This window comes from Populus alba, chromosome 4 (assembly GCF_005239225.2).
Source record: "Populus alba chromosome 4, ASM523922v2, whole genome shotgun sequence".
NCBI lineage: Eukaryota > Viridiplantae > Streptophyta > Magnoliopsida > Malpighiales > Salicaceae > Populus > Populus alba.
The window spans coordinates 10,872,919-10,897,858 of record NC_133287.1 but is presented as its reverse complement, the minus strand read 5'-3'; the positions used below and the strand labels follow the sequence as shown (position 1 = coordinate 10,897,858).

The 24,940-nt window shown below is 34.4% G+C and overlaps 2 protein-coding genes across 7 annotated transcripts; one reads left to right on the top strand and one right to left on the bottom strand.

The window, feature by feature from the left end:
* Positions 1 to 4,625: 4,625 nt before the first annotated feature.
* On the top strand, positions 4,626 to 10,681 carry LOC118055121 (SNF1-related protein kinase catalytic subunit alpha KIN10). 5 transcript variants are annotated; one of them, XM_073408789.1, is made up of 12 exons: positions 4,626 to 4,757; positions 4,858 to 4,923; positions 6,332 to 6,525; positions 6,880 to 7,064; positions 7,147 to 7,329; positions 7,487 to 7,618; positions 8,480 to 8,665; positions 8,745 to 8,834; positions 8,929 to 9,012; positions 9,356 to 9,496; positions 9,791 to 10,033; positions 10,209 to 10,681. In XM_073408789.1, exons 3-12 carry the CDS (start codon positions 6,336 to 6,338, stop codon positions 10,320 to 10,322), a joined length of 1,548 nt encoding a protein of 515 aa, XP_073264890.1. In that variant the 5' UTR covers positions 4,626 to 4,757; positions 4,858 to 4,923; positions 6,332 to 6,335; the 3' UTR covers positions 10,323 to 10,681. The 5 variants fall into 5 exon arrangements, with proteins under 5 accessions (XP_073264890.1, XP_034922829.1, XP_034922828.1 ...); XM_035066938.2 differs by having other exon boundaries at positions 4,627 to 4,757; positions 4,858 to 4,897; XM_035066937.2 differs by having other exon boundaries at positions 4,635 to 4,897.
* A 3,621-nt stretch (positions 10,682 to 14,302) lies between these two features.
* LOC118055124 (CSC1-like protein HYP1) lies at positions 14,303 to 24,362 on the bottom strand. 2 transcript variants are annotated; one of them, XM_073408785.1, is made up of 11 exons: positions 24,235 to 24,362; positions 23,665 to 24,053; positions 22,597 to 22,749; positions 20,528 to 20,591; positions 20,214 to 20,423; positions 19,484 to 19,672; positions 18,469 to 18,767; positions 17,120 to 17,396; positions 16,680 to 16,955; positions 15,675 to 15,908; positions 14,303 to 14,692 (listed from the first exon to the last, which is right to left on the bottom strand). In XM_073408785.1, exons 2-11 carry the CDS (start codon positions 23,949 to 23,951, stop codon positions 14,531 to 14,533), a joined length of 2,151 nt encoding a protein of 716 aa, XP_073264886.1. In that variant the 5' UTR covers positions 23,952 to 24,053; positions 24,235 to 24,362; the 3' UTR covers positions 14,303 to 14,530. The 2 variants fall into 2 exon arrangements, with proteins under 2 accessions (XP_073264886.1, XP_034922832.1); XM_035066941.2 differs by having other exon boundaries at positions 23,665 to 24,068; positions 24,235 to 24,356.
* Positions 24,363 to 24,940: the final 578 nt, after the last annotated feature.

The following is a 24,940-nucleotide window of genomic DNA, read 5'->3' as shown; positions in this document are numbered from 1 at the left end:
TAAATATTAAGTTTCGATGTCATATACATACATATTAGTTCAAATTACAAACATAAACATGCTAGACTGAATTAAACAAGTAAACATACTCGTTAAATAACAAACATAGTCTGAACTCAAATTTTAAACATAGTCAAACCATCTTAGCAAGCAGGCCTGTAGCAGTGTTGGTTCACAAAATTTTGAACCCAAATTTTCCTCAAATTAGCATTTTTTGCCATAAATGCTTTTGCCAACATTTCATTTTGGACCAAATGATCAAATGCATCCCCAAGAGTGATCTCATCAAAGCCTTCAATTTTCATCACTTCCGTATATAGTGCATTAACATCAAGTTGATTTTTGCTGAGGCTTTGAATTGCAAATGCTACATCTCCAATCTGTTTAGACAACTTTTCAATACCATCATCTTCATAGGTGCGATTTCTCTTCCTATGTTGCCTCTTTTGTGTACTAGAGGAAGATGTTTCTTTTCCCTTATAACTTTCTTCATATTCACCTTCATTTTCAATTGAAATTGATTGCTCTTCAGTGTTCTCTTCCAAGTTGACATCAGCATATGATTTCGCATAATTTCCGATTGCCATGTCTTTTCCAACAACAATTGCCATTGCCTCGTACATATCAAGTTTTTTGTTGAGAAACTTGTCATGATTGGGATGTGCCTGTTCATAAAGTTTAGAAAATGCAATTTTTTAGTTCATTGTATAACATTTTAGAAACAAAAGTAAATATAAAAATTACAAAGCGTTATAAAATTTATCATACCTTAACTTCTTCATCATATACATCTTTCGAAACTGTAATCATCTTTAAACAATCATCCCAGCCAAAGCCACTTTTATTTTTAAGTTTGGTTATTATTCCCCATTCTTTTTTTCACAGTCTTGAGATGATTGTCCACATGCTTAGGCTCGCATTGGACGTTGAACTTTTGACTGATTTCTGTAGCCACCTTAACAAAAGATTCTGCTTTAAAGGTGGAAGAAGGTTTGCTTCCTTTAAGTGCCTCCTCAACTAATATCTCAAGCAACATGTGAGACATAGGCTTAGACCATGTGAAGTGCTTGCCCTTGCATTTTTCGTTCTGCGTGGAACTCATTTCTACAAAAAAGAAATTATAAATTTATACAAAATAAAATCATACAATATTTAGATTTAATAAATTTCATATAAAAACTACAATTACTAATTAAAAGAGAAATTATTATAAAGTCAAAATCTACTCCAAATACATAACAAAGATAACACAAACTCAAGCAATACATAATAAAAACAAACACATAATTAACACTCAATTAATTATTTCTTTGAGTGTTATAGTCATTCCACATGGTTGATGCAATCATTTCTCTTTTTGTTATCCACTCCCTATTCTCTTCTCTTTCCTCCCGTTGACTTAAGTTGATTGTTCGTCTAATTGGTTCACTATCCGAACATATTTCTTCCATAATAAAGTCATAAGGATCAACCCCCATTATATGATTATGAATAATACAACATGCAAGCACAAACATCTACTTGTGTTTCATAGGACCAAAAAGATTTTCCATCAATTGATCTAAAACGACTCTTCAAAATACCAAACCCTCGCTCAATAGCGGTTCTCAATGAAGAGTGTCGAAGATTAAATAACTCCTTTTCATTTTCTGGTGCACGTTCTGTAAACTCATTCAAGTGATATCGAACTCCACGAAAAGGAGAAATGATTCCTTTTCGAATACCGTAACCAGCATCACCAAGATAATATTTCCCTACAAATTTAAAAAAAATAAAACCTATTACTATCTTTATCTGATAAGACATTTTATATATTTATTGCATATAATAAAATAATTTATTATATACCTTCTGGAATTTTTAGACCACTAGGTCTTGATAATGCATCACCTAGAACCCGTGAATCATGTGCACTTCCTTCCCAACCAGCTAAAACATATATAAACTTCAAATCAAAAGTTATAGCTGCTAAAACATTTTGTGTTGTTCCTTCTTTTCGACCTCGAAACTTTCCTTGAATCTCAACAGGAACATTTGCAGGAACATGGGTACCATCAATTGCTCCCACACAATCCTATATAAACATGAAAAAATGATTTATAAACTTTCTTGTAGATGTAATTAATTAATGTATAAAAAATATTGGTATTGTTCTCATACCTTAAAATAAGGATAGAATCTTCGATTATTCATTATCTCAGCTGGAACTGTATCCTCTGGATCTTTAATAAGGTGCTTGTATAGCTTAAGAATTGCTTTTAAAACAATTCTAAAGTAACGATGGATAGTTTCAACAGACCTATAATATATACCACTAATAACCCGAAATCTTTGGTTTTGGCCTATAATTTGTAAGAACACAATTACTTGCTCCCTAATAGACACATTTTGAGTTGATCGTAATAGATTACGATTTATGAGAACATCACACAATCTATATAAGACAACAGGTTTCATACGAATTTGTTCAATACAATGTCGATCACCTCGATTCAAAATGCTGTCAATATAGAATTCTCGTTGAGCAATTGCATTTATACGTGGTTCTCTTGGTAAATAAATTCTATTTCTTTCTTCTTCAATAATAGCTACCCTGTAGCTATCACAGTTACAGCTGCTCCCATGCATGCTACATTAATTATCTTACTATCCATAACATGAAAGTGAAGTTTTCTGATAACAAAACCTAAAAATATAGGGAAATAAATATTAAAAAAACATATAAAATACTTACACAATAAATACAATAAATTATGCTCAAAGAAGCTAACAATATACAATTCAGAAGTTCACAACGATCAATAACATCAATCATTTTAATTCTAAAAAATACTGTGATTATCGAATAATTAAATAAACATAAGTTTCGAAAATCACATCGTATGCGGCAACACAACACACAATCAAGTTCATGGCTAGGTTCAATTCTATTCTATTTTGATTTGTTATTTATAATCATGGAGATTGTTGAGTTTAGGCACTAATAGGTAGGTAAAGCTGGTCCATAACATTTGTATGATAAAAAAACTAATCAATCCAATCATTAGTCACAAATTAAGGAGATTTTATTGTTAATATCTATTTGTAGAGGAAAAATACCTATATTTAGAGTTATATTACAGCACAATATAAACAAACTACAACATTGATTTATAAAAAAACCTCAATGTTCTCTCGCCTATCTCTATCTCCCATAAAACTAAACGGTTTCATTCCCCTTCCCCTTCCCATCATTCAGTTTCATTCCCATCATTCGAATTCGGTTTCATTCCCATCATTCAGTTTCATTCCCCCATTCGGTTTCATTCCCCTTCAGTTTCATTCCCCTTCCCATCATTCGGTTTCTCCTCAGTCAGTTTCATTCCCCTGTCATTCCCATTATCATTCGGTTTCTCCTCTGATTCGGTTTCATTCCCATCTCATTCAGCTTCTCGTTCCCCTAGCAATCAGTTTCTCGTTCCCCTGGCTGGCAATCGGTTTCTCATTCCCTTCCCAATTTGGTTTCTCAAATTCCTCATTCCCCTCTGATTCCCCTCATTCCCACTAATTATTTTCGTTCTCTCTCGCCCACACAGATCATTCTCTCTCGCCCATCACAGATCCTTCTCTCTCGGTCGTCTCTCTTCCCCTGTTCTCTCCCGGTTCTCAATCACAGATCCCCTGTTCTCTAAAGAAGCAGGACACCATCACATATTGAAGGGGCAAGGAGCAGGAGGCTACACCTCAAGGATCTGCTCCTCATCCCTCTCTCACCCGACAGTTTTCTCCTACGGTTTGCGTCTCTCTCTTCGTGCTGGATTCGTCACAGTATAGGGATGGTTGGGTGTTGTTGGGGATTTTTATCCTTTCAATAAGCTGCCGAATGGGCATGAAAAATGTGTGTTTTATGGCTTGATTTTGATGATAAATTGGTTGGGGTTTTCTGCAGATCTTGTAGTATTTGTAACGGGAGGAGATGAAGAAGAAAACTAGAGAAAACTGGGTAAATAGAAGAGCTACTAAAGAAAAGAGAAAAGGAAGGAGATATTAAAGGCAGGAATTGAGGATCCGGGAGAGATAGAAATAAAAAGTTTTTTTCGGAACAGATAAACAATCAACAATTTTTTGCTATTATTCTTGCAGATCTAAAAAATATGAAGAAGATAAAAACAAACGGAGAATATACATAAATAATACTGAAATAGGGAATAAATACCTGAAATGGAAGAGTGTGATTCTTCAACGTATGTGGACAGAGATGCAGAGAGGAGAACAAATCTTCTTGCTTTTTTCTGTTTTTGTTTTTGGACAGAGAGGAGAACAACGGAGCCAAAGTTTGGGAAAGTGTTTTCCTTTTGACAAGGAAAGGAAAACACTTTCCTGTGAGGAAAGTTAAATTTTTAGTTGACGGGAATTGCTTTTCCGTTGACTTATTTTCTGCATTGTCCCCAAACACGGGAAAGTGAGGAAAATGAATTCCTGGAATTCATTTTCCTTGAAACAAACAAAGCATAGGAGAGAAAAGAGAAATCTACCAGAACACACTCCTCGTTAACCATCTCATTTTTAAATTACCAAATTTGCCCTCAACACCTAAACATTATTTCAATGCCCAACATAGGACACCACTAACCAATGATTGTAAGGGCAATTCAGGTTGAGAAAGTGAAAGAAAATAAAAATAGATTTTGTTGTCATCGGAGGTGAACCTGTAATTAATCAGAGAGAATTAACAACTGAGGGAGAGAGAGGATTGACAACAAAAGTAAATTGATCTCGTAAGTCTTACTACGAAGTAATCACGTTAATCGATGATTAGAACTGTCTCTCTATAAAATCTCAGAATCTCTGTTTCTGCCTCTTTTTGTCCCTTTTTAGCTTGGTTTTGCGACTTTAGCGACAGATTCTCCCATTCTCGGTACGTCTCTCTGTATGTCTTCGATTGTAAGATGTTTGACTTTTTTTTGTTTGATTGTAAGATCTGTGGGAAGCTGGGGTTCTTTACTTGATTTAAGAATTCCATTTCTTGTTTTTTCTTTTCTTTTCTTTTCTTTTCTCTGTAATTCGAGCTTAATTTGATATGATTTTGATAATTTCCCATTCACCTTTTCATTTATTTTTTCTCTTCTTTTTAAAGTTGAGAGTTGTTCAAATTAGGGCTACGAAATGCACTGGCATGTTAATTAAATTGGGTGAAATCATCAATTAATTGAGTGATTAAGTTATCATGCTTGGAAATGTGAAATCTTGGGATTTATGAAATTCTTGGGAGTAACAATTTGGTAAAATTTCACCGCTTTGTAAAAATTGAAATGGGTTTTTGAAACTGTTTGTGATCTCAGCCATGCATGACTACTTATGGGTGTGCTTTTTTATTCATGGGGTGTTCTTGTTTCTTCAAAATTTAGGGAACTGGGGAAACTACTTAGACATTATAATTTATTTACGGTAGTATTAAGAGCAGTTGTTTATTAAAATATTTAGATGGATCTCACTGTTGGAGAAATTATCGTGGGAAATTCCACTGATGAGACTCACAGCCATGGTTTTAAATGTCAGTTAGGATCGCTATGCTGTGGCGATTGTGGGTTAGGTAATGGTAATGGCTGTTGTGCTGAGTTGTTTTAGTGCGTAGGTTTTACTATAAATGACAATTTTGATACTTTAAAAGAGTAAATACCTTAGTTTTCATGGAACATACGCATGTTACCTTATTACCTGATTATTGGCAACTGAGCTTAATACATGTATAGCTAAGAGATTCTTTCAATTCTCTCCCAGAAGTAATACATCGATAGTTTTCAAATGAAATGGCCACAACATGTTGAGCAATCAACGTCTGTTACTGGCCATCAATGGCTGTTAGAGGTGTTATTCTGAAATCGTTCCTCGTTCACTGAATAGTGGAATCCCACCCCTCTGATTTCCTTTCAAGGCAATTATTTGATTCCATGCTCACAACACATGGATTTTATCAACAATGAGATCTGTAGAGTGTACAGATAGTTGTTCTTGACGCAACTGTTCCTAGCATGCTACTAAAATTTCCATATCAGGTTTTCATAATTTATTTTGAGCAACCCATTGGGTTGTTGATTGTTTCATATGTGTTAGCATTAATGTCATTGCCTGGAGGAGGAGATTTCTATGCATGTATGAGATGTTTCTTTTAAAGCCACTTCTTTTATTAATAATGAACCAGTTGCCTTGAAATGCCATGCTGAAATGTTTGTATTTATGTTCCAGTTCTAAAGCCACCTCAACATGCTAGTGCATATACAACACTGATATATTTGTGTAATTGCTTTCACGTTTCTCTGAATTTCTGTTTTTTTCCATTCCTTTTGAATAGGCAAATGGATGGGTCATCTTACAGAGGCAGCAGTAGTGTGGATATGTATTTACCAAATTATAAGCTTGGTAAAACACTTGGAATCGGTTCCTTTGGCAAGGTGAAAATAGCAGAGCATGCATTGACGCGGCACAAAGTTGCCATCAAGATACTTAACCGCCGTAAGATAAAAAACATGGAGATGGAAGAAAAAGGTATGTATTGCCTGTGACTCTTTTTCTATCAAACAAGTAGATGTGATTGGGTAATCTGCTGTTCCATTAACTTCAATGATGGATGCTCCTATTTGTGATGTGAATGGATGATTTCTTTCCATAGTAACTGTAATAGCATTTATATGACTAAAAGGAGGCCATTTGAAACTTTAAATGAAAAATGCTCTGCTGAGACCATCAAGATTTATATATGAAGTTAGTTAAACATTTTTCTAGGGAGTTTAAGTAACGTTTTGTTCTTTTCCTTGTGGGTGATAGTTTTGTTCAAATTTTCAAGGATTGTTGCAACTCAATTTGATGGGCTTATGCCCTCTGTTGTCTTCCCTTTTGCAGTGAGGAGAGAAATCAAAATCTTGAGATTGTTTATGCATCCTCACATTATACGACTTTATGAGGTTATAGAAACACCGACTGACATATATGTTGTCATGGAGTATGTGAAGTCTGGGGAGCTCTTTGATTATATCGTGGAGAAGGGTAGATTGCAGGAAGATGAGGCACGCAATTTCTTCCAGCAGGTAGTATTGCCTACTAATATGCATCACAAATTGCTTATAATTTATCTTCATTTACAGTATGCCAAATTCTTTCTTGGTGCAGATAATTTCCGGTGTGGAATATTGCCACAGGAATATGGTTGTTCACAGAGACCTTAAGCCTGAGAATTTGTTATTGGATTCTAAATGGAATGTGAAGATAGCTGATTTTGGGCTGAGCAATATAATGCGTGATGGTCATTTTCTAAAGACAAGCTGTGGAAGCCCAAACTATGCTGCCCCAGAGGTATGGAGTTGTGGTATTACTTGTTAATGGATTTATAAACATTTAATTGATAAAAAGAAGACACCCTTCTTTTTCATGTAAAATACAGTTGTCCCTTGTATTGGTTTTAACTTTAAGGTTAATTTCTGCATTATTTGTTGATTTATTTATTTTGTAGGTGATTTCTGGGAAATTGTATGCTGGACCTGAAGTAGATGTATGGAGCTGCGGTGTTATATTGTATGCCCTTCTCTGCGGTACACTACCTTTTGATGATGAAAACATTCCCAACCTCTTTAAGAAAATAAAGGTATTGGGAATTCTTTTCACTAAGATCAGTGCATGCCTAATAATGACCTCTCACTTAATGCTTTTCATGAGTTTAGATCATCAACATCTTTGGAATATGGTCTAAGTAGTTTGTAGACTTATTTCTATTCATTACTTATCTTACAGATCCAGTCATGCATGCTTGGACTTGAATTTTGCATTTCTGCTGACTGCTCTGGATCCCAGAGTTCATTTCTGTTGTTTGAAACTTTTTTCTTAGATTGAAGACCCTGCAATATAATTTGCATGCATGGCTTCAATGGACTTCACTTGTTTTGTTGGTTTTTTTTTTTCCTGGATGGCATGACCATCTTACTTGAGCAGCTAGTTCCCTTCTCATCGTTTTTCTAATAACTTACTGTATAGTAATGTTGTCATTTTGTTAACTTTATTTACTGGTCTTGGAATTACTGATTTTCTAAATTATTAGGTATTCAGATAAAAAAATAACACAATTTAAAGTAAAGAGTATTGGCATGGGTTATAATGTGAAGGGGAAGTGCCCATCTTAAGCTTTTGAGTTGGTTATAAGTTATCTAACATAGTACACTGACTGTCAAGCTGTGACCCATGTCACATTACATGTTCTTTATGGCTTGTTCTGCCATGTAGATTCTCTTGCATTCGGTGGCTCACCTAGCACGTGCCAGAGTTCGATTTAAGAATATAAATCCCGTCTTGATAAGAAAAGTAGTGTGGCCATGGCTAAAAACATTGAGGAGCTTGCCATCTAACAACTTCCGTTAATGGGTGATCATGAGATCTCCAAGACTATGATCATTTTATCATATTGCAGTGGTCCATGGATTTAACCTATTGTGTCCTCTATCTATGTCTTTAGGGTGGGATATACACTCTTCCCAGCCATTTATCACCTGGAGCAAGAGATCTTATCCCTAGGATGCTTGTGGTTGATCCAATGAAGCGAATGACCATTCCTGAAATTCGTCAACATCCATGGTTCCAAGCTCGCCTTCCCCGTTATTTGGCCGTGCCCCCACCAGATACAATGCAACAAGCTAAAAAGGTTGAGTCTCTATTTTTATTGCATATGTATGAAGAGATTTGTCAAGCAATTTATTGAACCATTGACTGTCATTGCTCAGATTGATGAGGAAATTCTCCAAGAAGTGATCAAGATGGGATTTGACAGGAACCAGCTAATTGAATCTCTTCGCAACAGAATGCAAAATGAGGTTTCGTCCTTCTGAAACTCTGTGATTGGTCTATTAAAACTCTTTTTGTATACAATAATCGATATGGTCTCATCACTTCCCATGGATTTTTCAGGCTACTGTTGCTTACTATTTGTTACTGGATAATCGATTTCGTGTTTCCAATGGCTATCTTGGAGCTGAGTTCCAAGAAACTATGGTGCGTTTGGTTTCCCTAGTCTACTTTAGAGAAGAAGAAAATGTTTCCTCATTGTATTTTATGAATAGGGGAAGTCATATTGAGTCAATAATGATTTTTTAAAAGAGACTTGGGACCTCTAAATTTTGGCATGCCATATGTGGGTGTGATGGCTGAGGTGGGATAGTACTCTGTGCACTGCTGTTTCAATCATTTTTTGATCAATGGTTACATTTTTCTCTTAACAAGTTTTCCATTAGATTTGTTTTTCTTCACTTCCTTTTTTCATTTGACCAGGATAAAAACATTGGACCCTTTTTTGTTTCGATAATCATTTTGACCCTTTTTGTTCTGAATTTTTTAGGAATGTGCATTCAATGGAATGCATCAGAATGAACCTTCTTCTCCAGCTGGTGGACACCGCCTTCCAGGATTCATGGATTATCAAGGAATGGGTTTGAAATCACAGTTCCTAGTAGAGAGGAAATGGGCTCTTGGACTCCAGGTTAAGTTTCTTTGCTCTTTAGGTGTTTCCAATGGTAGAATGCTAAGAGCCAATTTCTAGTATGAATCAAGGGGGTTTGATCTGGAAAGAGTCCAAGGTCATATACAAGTGACATGATATTTGAGGAATGTGGAGTTTTACTTGTTTAGCCCTTTTTGTTTGGGAAGTCTAGGCAATTTTCAAGCCATGTAGTTTGTAGAAAATGTGAAATGATGGAGTGAACAGCTTTATTATGACTACCTGTGGTTATGTTACAATTATAATTGATCACATATTCCCCCTACACTTTGACAGTCTCGAGCCCACCCTCGTGAAATAATGACAGAAGTTCTTAGAGCTTTGCAAGAACTGAATGTATCCTGGAAGAAAATTGGTCAGTACAATATGAAGTGCAGGTGGATTACAGGCACTCCTGGTCACCATGAAGGAATGGTTAATGATCCAGTCCACACCAATCATTTCTTTGGGGATGAACCCACCATTATTGAAAATGATGGAGTCACTAATTCACCAAATGTGGTCAAGTTTGAAGTGCAGGTAATGTTAACCATTCTGCTTGCTTCTTTGACTATTGCATTTGTGCACTGCTGATAAAGGATCATTTTTCATTTCAGTAGCTTTGTAGATTATTGTATTGAGCTGATTTCCTGAGTTTGATGGCTAAGATTGAAGGTTTTACTAATATTTGTGCGATTACAATGGTTTTGAACAGCTATACAAAACTCGTGATGAGAAGTACCTGCTGGACTTGCAAAGAGTACAGGGCCCGCAGTTTCTCTTCTTGGATCTTTGTGCAGCTTTTCTTGCCCAGCTCCGGGTCCTGTAGGTAGGCTTTTGAGAGGACCATTGCCCACGGATCTCTTGTCATGCATGTGAATAGGAATTCACTCGTGATGTATATAGCTTCTCGGCCTGAGCCTGTCTTTACCTTTAAAATTTTCCCTTGGTTTTATGTGGGTAATAGTTGTTTGAGGCCAACATCCTGCTGTGCTGTGGGTAAAATCACCAGTAGTCTTTGTTACATAAAGTGGTTTTATCTTAACTAGGGTTTCTCTCAAAGTTATGTGACCAATGAGGAATTTTTCTTTTTATAATTTCTAGGAAAGGATTAACCAAATCTAGCTGTTTTCCATGAAGTTATGACATTATTGTAACAATAACTGTGCATGCAATTATTTTTTCGAAGACTTTGAGGTCCTAGTTTCATCACCCTAACTTCAGTGCAGGATGATGGACAAAACGCCTGAACGAGCATGCAAATTTGGGTGTTTTGCCATGTCCAAGCCTGTAAAGTTGCGAAGTTTTGAAAATAGGGTTTGATTGCACTTGTTAATTCTTTTTTGCCTGCGGGTTATACAGTTCTTGTGCTGCTGCTGTTCCAGTGAAATGCAGCATTCACTTAACAATTTTACCTTCTTCTCGGTGTTTTCTTTTTCTATCCTGTTGCTTTATGTGTTCGGATGACAAGAAATACTTTCTTATAATCATGGTTTGTCAATCCAAATGTTCCATCCTGCCAAAAGAAGATAGTGGAGATCATACAGAATCGGTTTTGGTAATGGCTTTTTGTTTTCGTCAGTTGAAATAATATCATACACTTCATTGCTCTGCTATCTTCTTAGAAAGGGAATCTGCCGAGGAAAAACTAAGATCCATAGGCTTTCCTGAAGGATTCAACTTCATGCTCGTAGCTTCAAATTCTTGCATCTTGATGTCAAAGCCAAATCCTTATTAAAAAGTTGAAATAGCTTCATGTTCAAGTGCTGAAGTCCAGATTCCTGAACTCCTGCGAAACGTTTTCCTTTGCATCTTTAGATTTTTCTTACTAGACAATAAGAACTAGAATTCATGACAGTTATCCCACTAATCCTTTCGAAGTTATTATCACCGGTTAAGAATTAAAAGAGCAAAACGGAGACATGGTATATTTTGCTTACTGAAATCTGAATGATGCGATCAAGCCTCAAATGCTTCATAGCTCTATACATCTGAATTTTCTTTAACTGTTAATGACTTCTGAAATTGATGTAAGATACTTTCTGTTGATGTCCAGAAAGCTAATATTACGTCAAAGAAAATCTGAAGCTCAGCACTTGCCAGAATGGAACGTTGTGTAGTTAATTAGAGCATGAAATGCGTATGGAATGAAGATCCTCGACCATTTAGTTGATGAAACAGATTGGAGGTAGATCAAGAGTGCTTCAAAGAGAATTCCCCATCATTGCTCAAAGAAGAGGAAGAAGAAGACCCCATTTCGATTGAGATTCGCAAGTATTCATCCTGTTTCTGCATCATTTCCATGCTTTCTTCTTTTGATCTGTTCTCCTCTTTCTTCTTGTTAAATGCATTCCGAATTTTAGCTAATTAACCTGAATTTCCTTTCCCCTTGGCATTTCCTGTTCCGAGTTCCAACTTTAAAGAAGCGTTCAGGAATTCCATTAAAAGAGTGAAGAGAACCTGAGAACTTCCTCTCATACTTCATTCTCTTCATGGCTGCTTTCAGAATTGAAGGCTCGTCTGTTTAGCACTCCGGCTCCACTGGCTCTTCAATCTCTTCAGCAATCTCGAAAGGAGAGTTGTAACAATAAAACTCAACATTATCAACAAAATGGAAATCCAGAGCTCTGATATCGGTCACTTCTTACCCTTCTTCTTCTCCTTCACCATCTTCTTCGCCTTCACCACCCAAGTTGCTGCCATCACCGCTAGAGGACTGTGCTACATCATTCCTGTTATAGTCAAAGCCAATTCCTTTCCCCTACCATCTTCTTTCTCTTTAAAGCATGACTCAAGAACTGTAGTCGTGCCACCAATTGCACTTCCATTAGCGATACGTATATTATCGTTGTACATGGTTTAATATTCATGATCATCAAGGAAATCGGAAAATTGGGTGTCTGAGAAATCAGTTGATGGGTTCTCTATATTCCACAACTTGCTTTTCATGCTGATCGTGGGGCTGAGAGGTTGCTGAAGGAGAACAAGAGTTGTTTCTTGCTTTAAGCCTTTGGAGGAGAAGGTTAGTAATCTTTGATAGAAGATCTGGAGTTGTCAAAGTCAAAGAAGTTGGCGAAAAAGGCCAAAAGTATTTTCTTGTATTGGCACTGCGAAACAAGCAAGTGACTTCCATTAAATAAATTTAATTTTTATTTTTGTTAGAGTTTCAAAATTTAATCAGACAAATCTAGTCATTTAAAGTTTATATAAAAATTACCTAATTTTTTTTTAATTTTAAGTAATTGATTCAAAGATAATTTTTTGCAAATCACTTACCATTCAAGTGTCAAGTCTCTAATATTAAATCACATGAACCACCGATAAAAATTCTTTTAAATTTTTTTTTACAAGAGGATTTGCTAAGTTTTTTACGGCTAGCTTTTTTTTTTTTTTAATCTCTCAAGTGTTTTGTACTATACTATTTTCTACCAAAAAACAAAAGATATAGCATTTTATTTATAAAGAAATCTAAAAACCTTATAAATAATAAAATATCAACTTTCCTCTTGAATAATATCACATATAATATTTCAACGTAATTTTAGAGATTTATTCAATCAAGTCTCTACTTGATTTTTCTAGGTCTAGAATTGTAATTCTCTATATAAATTACGTTCTAGTTCTTAATTTCTAAAACTTATTTACAATCAAAGTCGCACTTGATTAATTATTTTATTTTAATTTCTGACCAATTGTTTTTTTTGTGTGTAACCCATTAGGTTTCCTAATAAGTTGATCCAAATATAAATTACAATCATAAATAAAAATAAAAAACAAATTAATTTACTATCAATTTAACAATTGACTGATTTATATTTAAAGATCAAATACAATGTTTAATAATTTGTCATGATTCCCTAAATATTGAGAAAATCATAAATAATTTGATTTAACTTTTTAATGATCAATTTCTTAGTGTAATTATTATCCCCCAATTCTCTAGGAACATGTAGGAATAATATTGTGATGCTATATAAATCTCATAATTATAAACATTATAATTTTTCTCTATAAAGTATTTTTGTTCCTAGAACTTTATCTTTACTCTAGATTCATTAATCATTAGATTCAAATATTTAATGAATATTAAAGTCTTTATTAAGAATTAAATATGTTTACATGAACAAATTCAATATCACATGTAACCAATCGATTGGTTATAAAGCATATATACCAATAATTTTCCACTTGCATTATGCCAATTACACATGTATCAAATATCATATCGCTTTACTTGATGATAATGTTTTTAATGGGATAGTGATTTAATAAGAAGATCTACAAGATTTTTTTCACTGGGTACTCACTCTATCTTTACTTTTTTTTTTTTCTTTCTATGATTCTCTAATAAAATAAAATTGTCTAAGTATATTTTTCTATCATTAATAAGATTTTGGTTTCTTTACCGTGTATAATGGCTCCATTATTATCACAATATAAAGCTATAAGATTAATAATACTAGAAACCACACCTAATTTAATAATAGACTTTTTAATCTAAACAATCTCTTTTATCCCCTCAAATGTAGAGATATATTTAACTTCAGTTATAAAATCTACTTTAATCTCTTATTTAAAACTCTTTCAACTCACCACTATTATTTAAAATAAAATATAACTCAATTAGATTTTGTTTTCAATATCTTATTGAAAACTAGCATTCAAATAATTATTAACTACTAGTTCATCTTCTCTCTTAAGCCTTCGATTGAAGTAGTGATCCACATGATCCCTGTAATTCTTTTCTCATGACAAATACCAACATTGGAAATTTTAAGCTGAATAATTTTTTTATAGTGGATCAAACACTACACAACTCGGAATTATTTGATATCAACTTGTTGACAAACATAACAAAACCAAAAAAGACAACCAATAATAATAAAAAATAAATAAAAAAAGCCCAAGACCAAGATCCCTATGTATCTAAATGAATTGAAAAATGAATCCACAGCCTTGAAAAATGATGTAAAAACAACACATGGGCTACCTTGTTAAGATAAAATAAAATAAAATAAAAACCCACACACGGAGAGTTCAAACTTCAGTACTGTGAAGTAGGGGAGAAGTGTCACTGTCAGAGCTTCTGGCATGCTGAACTGGCCTCAGAGCTGGATCTTGATATGCAGTGACTAATTTATCATAAAACTCGGTCATGCCTGCTTCATTCAGGTCTTTTCTATCTTTTTTTATCAAACACTGCAGAAGCAGAACACATAACATTTAGACATCTGGATGGCAACTACATATACTCTCATAAAGGAAACTATCAGAACTACATATACTCTCATAAAGGAAATTATCAGAACAGAATATGAAATATTGGAGCAGTCAGGATGTGTTGCTATATAGCAATAACTAAGCAACTTTGTCAAACATTAAAGGTCTCATCAAAGAGGAATCCTGTGAGGGAGAATTTAAAAGTCCTATCTTCCAATGTTGAGAAGTGGCGCACTGTAGACTACAACATCCTTGTTAAAATACCTATTCTCTTCATGCATTGTTTCCCTTTCTTGGTTTAATGCCAGGCACAAATTCATCACCATATAAAACGGAAAGCTAGAAAGGTAAACTCAGCACAGGGAACAGAATTCATGCAGGTTCAATCATGATGGTTTAGGGTCGTAACTAATCAAATATCAAGACCTCTAAGAACTTAAAAATGTGTGTTTTGAAGAAAGAAGCCTATCGGTGTCTCTATAAGATATTGCAAGCAAAAAAAGATGAAAATGATTAAACTAGAATGGTTGAGAAGATCAGAGGTTAGTCATGAAATTATTTCGTTTACCATTTAGTCATGAAACCTAATCTCTGCATTGATTCAAACACAGGATTTACATAAGAATTGAAAAGTTGGCATACTTTTAGCACTCAATATGTGACAATTTTTGCAAAATCAACTTAGGAGTTTTTTTTTTTTTTTTAGACAAAAACATGACATAAGGAAACTGAATTAACATAATCACTGTGCCATTCAATTAAAGAAAAACACAGAAAGTACGGAAGGGGATGTTAAAATTTCCCCATCTATAAGACATGAAACATAAACTGGTACTGTAGTTGTGTGATGGAAGTGAAGGGGAAAAAAACCCAAGCAATTGAAGAGAATACCATGAAAGCATTAGTAGAGAATACAAGACTGTTAGAACCAGAAAAATAACAGATGCATACGCCAATGTACCTCAGTAGGATAAGCTTTAAATAAAGGTAGGAACCGGTTCTGGCAGTACGCATTGAAGATAAGAGTGAGAACGGGAAGAGGAATAATTAAACTAGATGCCAAAGGTAGCTTCTTAAGCCCAAATATTCCAATTGCAATAACATGCATCAGTATCAAGGAAAATATTGTCGAATTGTGCACTATAGGCCAAAACATCCCAGCTGTTTCATACTTTGGGGCATACACATTCAACAGCTGCAAAAAAGTAAAAATAAAAATACAACGAAATATATATTAATATAACTTCCTTTAAGAACTCAATTTGGAAATTTTTGATAACACAATATACTAATTAATTTTCACAAATCATGTTTAGACCCAAATGCACTAAAATTTGTAGTCCTGAAGTGTCAATTATATTAAGAATGTAAGATACGATAATACGGGTCCAGCAACGCTGTTAATTTGTCATTGCCTTTCAAAGCCAGAGTTCTGCCAAAACAAAAGTAACCAACTATCGAATATGTTGATTTGACTTTTGAAATAAGGCTCTAATAATCAAGACTTCAAGAGAGAGGCTATAGTTTTATAGCATCATGGTGGATAGGTGAGGGCAAAAGAAAGTGAATTGAACTGCTCAGATATTCACTGCAAGCAAGGTACAGAGCAAATTGCTACTACACTAGCATTACCTTAAGTCACATGTATATTGGCATCTAATTGTTAAATTTCAGAATGTTAGCATCAAATGGAAAAAAGTTAACTTTACATGTCAGCCAAGTCCACATCCAAATTAAAAACCTGGAAGGATCGAAATTCACTTTTGATCCATTTTATAGATAACAGAAATCTAAGGGTTTTCTAATTCAAGATCACATGTCATCATGAAAATTAAGTCTTCAGGAATTGTTAATACTCTTAATGCTGGCTGCATTTGAAGCCTTGATAATCATCTAAATTAATATCTAACATGGAAAAACTAATTAATGAATAAAAAATAAAATAAGAAAGAAATGTTATGCATACCTGGTTGCGAAAGATGATGTATCCAAGGCAAAAGTAAACCAAGAGAAATGGCAGAATTAGGGGAGAGAGGAAAAAGTACGTTATACCCAGAAGTCCAAAGAAGAGAATAGTGGGGATATCATTATAGTAAGGAATTGATGGAACTTCAAATTCATCCCCATCTTTTCCTGAAAATAGTCTTTTCCAAAAACTGCAAACCAGTGGAATCAATCGGAAGAGTTCTGATGATAGATTGGTCCACCCAGAAGTCACAACATATGAAATGAAGAACGATGCCTAATAAAGCCAGAATAAGGAATCCATTATACTTGTGAATGTAACTTGTAGCATAAAGGAATTTAAGGTTTGTTCAAAATCACAAAACTGAGAAGAAACTGCACATATAAGGGAGAAAAGGCAAAAGTTGTAAAAGAATATATAGAACAGAGATGCATTCCCACCTGACCTGGGACAGCTTCAGCTAGCACCCTGGGAATATTTTTGGGCTCAAGGAAGACATTGACTAGATAGAAAGCTGACCCTGACAGTACATTTGCAAAGAAGATGTTCCATATGATAAACCATAGCATCTTGGAACAAGCACTTCTTTCTATTTGACTGCGAGAAATGTATCCTTGAATGGCGGAAAATGTTAACATAATTGGTGGAACAAAAGAAAGAAATAACTGCAGAATGAAACTTGGAAGATATCCTGTAATTACTTGACTGACAACAGTTCTGCAGCTCAAAAAATTGTGCATATTAGTTCCATGTCTTAACAATTAGACTAATCAATGATTTCAAATAACTTAAAAACTTCAAGGAATTTGAAAAACTTGAAATCAGTAATTAGTTCTTTCTAAGCTTCTCTAGATCTGCAACTTCACACAAAACCAACTAGGCACAATCCATCTCTATTTTCTAATCAGATCAAGATGCCTGATAACTATCTGAAGTTGAAGTTAGGAACAAAAACAAAATAAATTACAATCTCTAATTTCACATTAACTTCAATGTGATTGCCAGGAAACTGATACTCAAAATCAATAGATCTGGATTGAAGCTGGAAGGAACAAAACCTTTATTTATGTTGATTATTCATTAAGTTATTGCGAATATTTGCAAGTTTTCTTGGTAAGGACATGCATTGCAAGCATATACTTGATAGGTTCTAAATATATAATGATAGTTTTTCATTAACATTATCATATTACCATGGCCATTTTATAGTTCTGACACAACAATTTTTATTCAAATTTAAAAGTTACTTCCCCGCATAAAATATTCAATGTCTAGCCATTATCTATGTTTTTTGTGGTCCTAAAGTTTTCCTTTATAAAAATTTTCTAGACTAGAAAAAGGGGTCAAGCAGGCTATTAAATGAAAAATCAGGACACCACAGAAACAAAATTATGACATGGTTACAACCTGCTTCCTCTTCAGACATTAAAGCATACAGTTCAACAGTGAATGCCACATCACTAATTATTGTATATAATGCATGCCAAGTTTTAGAGACAAGAAAAAATGTTTTTACATGTATCAGATTTGACCACACAGTTTTTCACCTATATGCATTAGGCCATCAGTAGTGCTTCCCCTATTAATTGAATTCATTAATTCGTATATTCAAATATATCTTAAATCATTTTCTGCATGCTCAAAGTTTTAATGGCAGGTATGCAACTTAACAAGGTAGTTAGAATTTTATAACATATATCTACATAAAATACCCTCAAATAGCCTCAAGGGAACCCCATGATCGGCTTTGGGTGGATTATATCAATGAGAAATTACAATTTTCACTTACAGGCTCAGTATGCCTTTCAGAAAAGGAAACCATTTTTCCAACTGATCCAGATTAGCAAGACCTTGCACTATCACAACTGGAATAAGAAAAAGAACAATTAGAGCAAATGATGCAACAAGCACCACCAATTTGAAGATCCATCTTTTAATGAATGATGCAGAAAAGAAAGCCCAGTGAACATCCTGAGGCTCAGGAGCTCGCTCAGTGACCCATTCTGTGGGATTAACCCCCTGTTGGATGTGTAAGGCTACTGCAGCACCAAACCGTGACTTGAATGAAACAAAAGCGGCTGGAACTTCCTGAAAATTTAGAAGCGTATGAAGTAAGAGCAAAAGGTTGCATAAGATGTCACCTTTGCATTGACATCAAATGCATGAAATGGATCCTGTTACAATAGAACGTGAAGAAGGGTATTTTCCACACTTCCAGAGAACAGATGATCAGAGTTGAACTCAAAACAAATGAGAACTTTCATGTGTCTTGTGCCGTGTTCTATATTCATCCATCTATATGCAACCATACTCTATTACTATTCCCACAAGTTCTTCTGAACAAAAGTGCATTTTATTGGCATGAATAGATGCAGGAGCTTTTTAAGCAATAACATCCCAAATCTAGAGTCTTAGATTATAAATGAAGAGCACATAATGATTTGCTGTTCATCCTATAAACTGAAGTAGCTGCCCAATCTCAAACTCAGTTATTCCAAAAACCATCAAATTCATAATCCACTTTATCCAAAAGCTTCTGAAAGCTAGAACTATACACAGATCACCCTCCTAGAACCCCCTCCACAAGACTGGTAGTGGGAGTCAGCATATATGTTTTTAAAGTTAAGAGATGATTGACACAGAAAACCTGAAAGGTGTTCCCTTGTGTGCCAAGAGTTGCATTAATGGTCAAAGAAAACTTGCGCAGATTAAGTGGACACTATTCTCCACATAAATATAACTAGTACCATTTGAACGTCTCATATAATTATTAAATTCAAATACTGAGAACTGATGCCACTCACCTCTCCAGCCAATAAATTTTGCTCCTTCCTCACATTATCTTCCAAATCTTCCAACTTCTTTTCATAGCGGTCTAAAAGATTAACTTTGCGTCCAGTGAGTCCTAAAAAGCCATCACGTCTAAAGTTTTGCTGAGAATCGTTGTTTGATTTCATGAAGCCAAGCTTTCTATACAATTTGTCCGCATCATTCTACCAAGGATAACACATTTTGTAAACAACAGTAAGAGATTCAAAATGGTGACAATCAGATATATAAACAATGACCGCATATCATGTCAGTAAGGTCAGTCTTCTCCATGTTCCATGAAAATATTGAAATTTACATGATAACAATATATACAAAGCTTTCTAGAACATTTCAAAAGTTATGTTTGTGCATGAAAATAAAACACACAACTTTCATGACCAGTTCCCTTTTCCAAAAGAAGCTGATTTGATGCATTAATGAAAGGATGAACTTTTTTCAGGACAATCAGGCTTGAATTTTCAATTGTAAACATTGTCATCTATTTTAATCTTATGTCAGCCCCCAGTTTTCCAAGGAGGGTATCTTCAGGGATAACTAAGAGAGAATAATTAACAGGTCCAAAAACTGTTAAGCAACACATAAATACAAGAAAAGGCATAATTCAAATAGAAAAAAAAGTTAATAACTATGGTTCTGAAGCGTATGTGACCACAATGGCCTGAAATTAGTTAAGTGGTCTGCATGTTCACCTAGAATGCTTACAATGAGATCTTGAATTTTGCTTGTTCGATGAACCACTGAATGTGAAAGATAAGTAGAAGGATGATACTCAGTGAAAAAACTCTCAACAGTTTCACTAAAGTTTCTTCCAGATGAGGAAGGGATACTGCGGACTAATATTGTAAACTGATGAGGCTGCGGTTTGGATGAATAGAAATAAGCAATCCTTTTTGCTGAAATATAGCTATGCTCCTGCACATTGTGTGATTAACAAGTCAGAAATTCTCTGATTACTTTCATTTTTATGAACCAATAAGCCCGGTGGCTTTTGCAGAAGAAATAATAATAGTGCTTACATAATACAGCAGATAGCAGACAACTCCAGTAAAAATATATGCAGCAGAAAAGTGAACCCATAACCTTGAGAGAAACCAAAACTAATAATCAGGGTAACTTCAACAAAGAATAGCTAAATGATTGTTTGATGCAATAAAGAATCATGCAAACCATGAGAATCTAACAGCAATATTTAGATGAGGCTATTTCAACAAAATGAAATACTCAACTTTACAACCAATATGAAGTCGGTAAAAGCAGTAAAAAAGAAGAAATAAAACTTTAAGACAGCAGGATAAAAGAATAAGAATTTTTATTTAAGGCAAAAGGAGAGCTATGAGAATTGGCACAGAGGTAGGGTGGAATGCAGAAGTATCAAACAATATGTCAGCAGTAACATTTTGTTATATGAAAATAAATTAAAAAGAGCACAATTACAGACTAGAACATATGAAATTAAAATGAAGTTCAATCCATCTCAATGAATTTTTCTTAACAATGCCCATAGTTTGAATGTACTTGGGGCGATGGCCATTTATTGGAGTTCTATCCAACCAAAATAAGTCAATTGCCGACCAAAGTAGAAGTTATCTTCAGAAAAAGTGGCAACTTATGGTCTAAAGTGAGCTGAAATGACCTTTCCAGATCAAATTCAGAAACTTTATTTTCACTATTATGTTGGTACATTCCAGGTCATGTTTAATCCACATCTCAAACCATTATCCCCATTCCCAAATCAGTTAGCATAATGATCTGATTACAGGTCATGACATAATGGAAAAACCAAACCAGCATGATTTATAACAAGTTGCCTAGTACACCTGGATAAATGGTCAATTTTATTCCCTTTATTATTTGCATGGTTCAAACAGCAAAAGAATGGGGTTCCTGCATATCTAATAGCCATTTGAATAAAAAGTAATTATCCCATTTATAGTTGCCAGCTTGCAAGATAATACTCACCGACTACTAAGGGCTTTGGAAGTCTGATTTAGGGAAACTTTCTATGGCTGGGAGTACTACAAATTACTTTTCATCATTGAGGAAAACATAGAAAAGCTCAAGTTTCTGGAAAGATGAACATTTCTGCTGTTCTGGGCTTCCTAGGATTCTATACTGAGCTTCAAATTTAAGAGGGCAAGCTACGAGAGCATTACAAAGAGTAAGCAAAGGGCCAATGAGAAACTTTATCAAATAAGAGGTGATTATCGCATCATAATTTAGTATAACAGTCCGTTAGTAGGTTGCAAGACAGACCTACTCTCAGAAAAAGTCAACTTATACATAGACAGCTTCACTACCTCTGTTAGACAAGCACAAGGAAACAGAACCCGTTAGAAACTTGATGCCATTTCCATATCAGAATTTACACAAACATTTCTTGCAGCAGAATAGGTTATTTTCGATTTTCAGAGTTTTGGGTGTTCCCTGCATCTTAATACCTAGGATGCATTGCTATTAATGAAGTACGAGGTTTTTAAGAGGAAAAGGGGAGATTGATGTTCTTTAGTGATGCCCAGTGTTTGTAATTTATTTGGTCCATTTGAGCTCACTCAAGAGGCTTTTAAGACAGGCTTTTACATGTTCAGCTACCTAGGGATAAAGTAAGTTTCTTGGCTTAAATATGGTGCACCCTCACAGGAACCTTTGGAAAAGAATATCTTTAGCAGACATGCAACGAGGTCAGGAGCTCTTTTGTATTAGTATGATATTTTTCCCTTTCTATGGAGGTTATAAATCCTTGAATTGCACTGCCCTCATTCTCCTCACTTAATATCATTCTTTCTCTATAAAAAAAAGATAAAGAAAAAGAAAATAGACGAAACATTTCTTGCTCACTTGGTTACTCCTGGGGTCCCTCCATGCACAAATTTCAAATTTTCAAAGAGCACAGAGAATGCATTCAGCTAAAAAGGTGAAAAAACAAGAAACTTGAACTGTAAATTGAAAAAAAAAATACGTTGTTACTAGAGATCTTCTCAATGGAACTTTTCTATCAAAAACATTTGATGATAAGTTTAATATCATATGGTTTGATCTTGCACAATTGAGCAATGACATTCTTTTCATCTAGCCAACTAATGATTACCTGTTTGAACCGTCATTGACATTTGATATACTAAATGAATCCAAAGACTTGTTTGGCAAATGACTAAAATCATCACTTAGCTGGTTCCCAAAATAATTAATTGGAAGAAGGATGGAGATTCCAATAACCCCAGCAATGGTGAACACTTTCAAGCTGCATTAAAAGCAGGATATGAAAAAAAGGCTGAATGAAAATAATGCATGAATAGAATCATTAGGCACAGTAATATACTAATTGATTGTGATAGGAATACAGGCTGGGCCTGAATGCATGGCAAAGAAAGTGAGGCTTTTGTTACAAGTGGAGAGAAGAAATGCATAAGTGTAGCTTCAGATAGTATATACCTCATTAAAAAGTACGATTCAAAATAGAAAGCCAGAAAGTCCTGTATGAATTGAATCTCATCACACCTTTATGGACTCTCCTACTGTATCTTGCCACTAATTTTTTTTCTCACAACCAGACGTCGAAACCCCAATCATACATGTAGCCTATCAAATAAAGTTTTCAATAGAGTCCATGACAGATGATTACTTCTGTTAAGTTGAAAGTTGTTCTCTAGAGTCTAGACAATCTAGACATTCTTTTCCAGCTTTGTACTATGCATTCTGCTTAAGTGTAGCCTAATTAATTCCTCTGCTTAGGTTGTAGAATTCATCCTCAGCCAACACAAGTGATAAAAATTTGTTAAGAAAAAAAAACACTAAACTTTACTGATCCTTAACAAGAAATTCACCATCCTTCTGTCTTAATACGAAACTTATAAGATATTCTCTCTTTTGTCTCCGTTATTTCTTTGTTTCATTATTTCCATCAAACCACATACAATTTTTCATCTTGAAATCCACAAACAGGGATCAGTCAGACATCTTTATTTTTTTATTTTATACTACTCCACAATTCATTTGATGATCATTGAGTCTCTCTTATCTATTTTATATATAAAAAAAAAAAAGGTTGTGAATTTTATAGACAATTCACATACAAAAAGGAAACACTCCATCCTTTTCAAACCCTGATTAAAACTTGAAATCTTTTACACAACTAAATGACATTTGATTTCCTTACCTGAAGGTGAAGATCCGAGTGAACACGAGACCATCTAAACCCGAAATTGACAAGATTTGATCTTCAGAAAGCTGCCAAGCATTTCTAACCCAACTAGCAGAAGGCAATAACCTTTCCAAGTCAAAATCATCACTCTCCTGTTGCTGAGATTTCTCTTTATCGACCAAACGGGGTGCATACACGTACAAATTACCAGGTTGCTTCCTCAATATTGAATACAAAGTGAAAAACAGCAAACACAGTCCAAGATTGATTCCAACTGAAGTTAAAAGAGCTGAAAGTATCATTTTTTTTCTTCAAAAGAAGCTCACAAATCACACCATCAAACAATTATAAGAGCTCAAGAATCCATCAAAGAACCTGGAAAAGGTGCTCCAAAGTTGAATCCTCTTAAAAGAAAAAAACTGTACCCAGAATAGTAAAATCGTCATTAAAATTTCAAAAAGGAAGCAAAGGAAAATGCAAACTGTGGAAGATAAATACTCTTTCTGTTATTTTCCCTTCATTTATAAGTCAACTGTCAATAGAAAACATGAAAAATAAGTGGAACAAGAGAAAGAGAAGTGAAACCTGGTTAAGAGGGAGGAAGATGAGAGGGAGTTGCAATGAGTAAGGCAGGACTCGGTGAGACGGTCGAGAGAGGGAAAAGGGACAAGTTGGTTGAAGATCCCAAGTTTTTGACAAGGCTAAATTGCAAAATACCCTGAACTTTGTTTTTTGAAAAAAAAAAAACAAATACCCCTGAGCTAAAAATCTCTGACTTTCTACACTAAACAATATGATTTTTTTTTTTTAATATGAGGGTTTTGTTGGAAAAAAAAATAGATATATAGTATTTTTTTTTCTTTAAAAAATATTTTATTTAAGAAGTTATTACTAATATTGTGATATTAGAAATTCTAACTGATCAATATAGATTCTAATAGTATGGGATTGATTATACGAAAGGAAAGATGTTATCACTCTTTAAATGTTGTACCTAAAGCAAACTGCATTATAGATTTTGTCTAAAATTGCTAAGAATATGTTCTTCTTGTTCTGTTTCTTTTTTATTATTATTATTCTTATCATATTCCTGACTCTAATGTTAGTGAACAGTTCATACGAATATTTCCAACTCTAGCATTGAAAATATTGCGATATTCCTAACTCTAGCGTCAATGAATAATTTCATAAAAAATTGAATTTGAAGAAAAAATTTTCTATGCCATTTTCTTTTTGTTTATCCTTTATTATTATTTTTTCCCCTTTTAGATGGAAATAAAAGAAACATTGT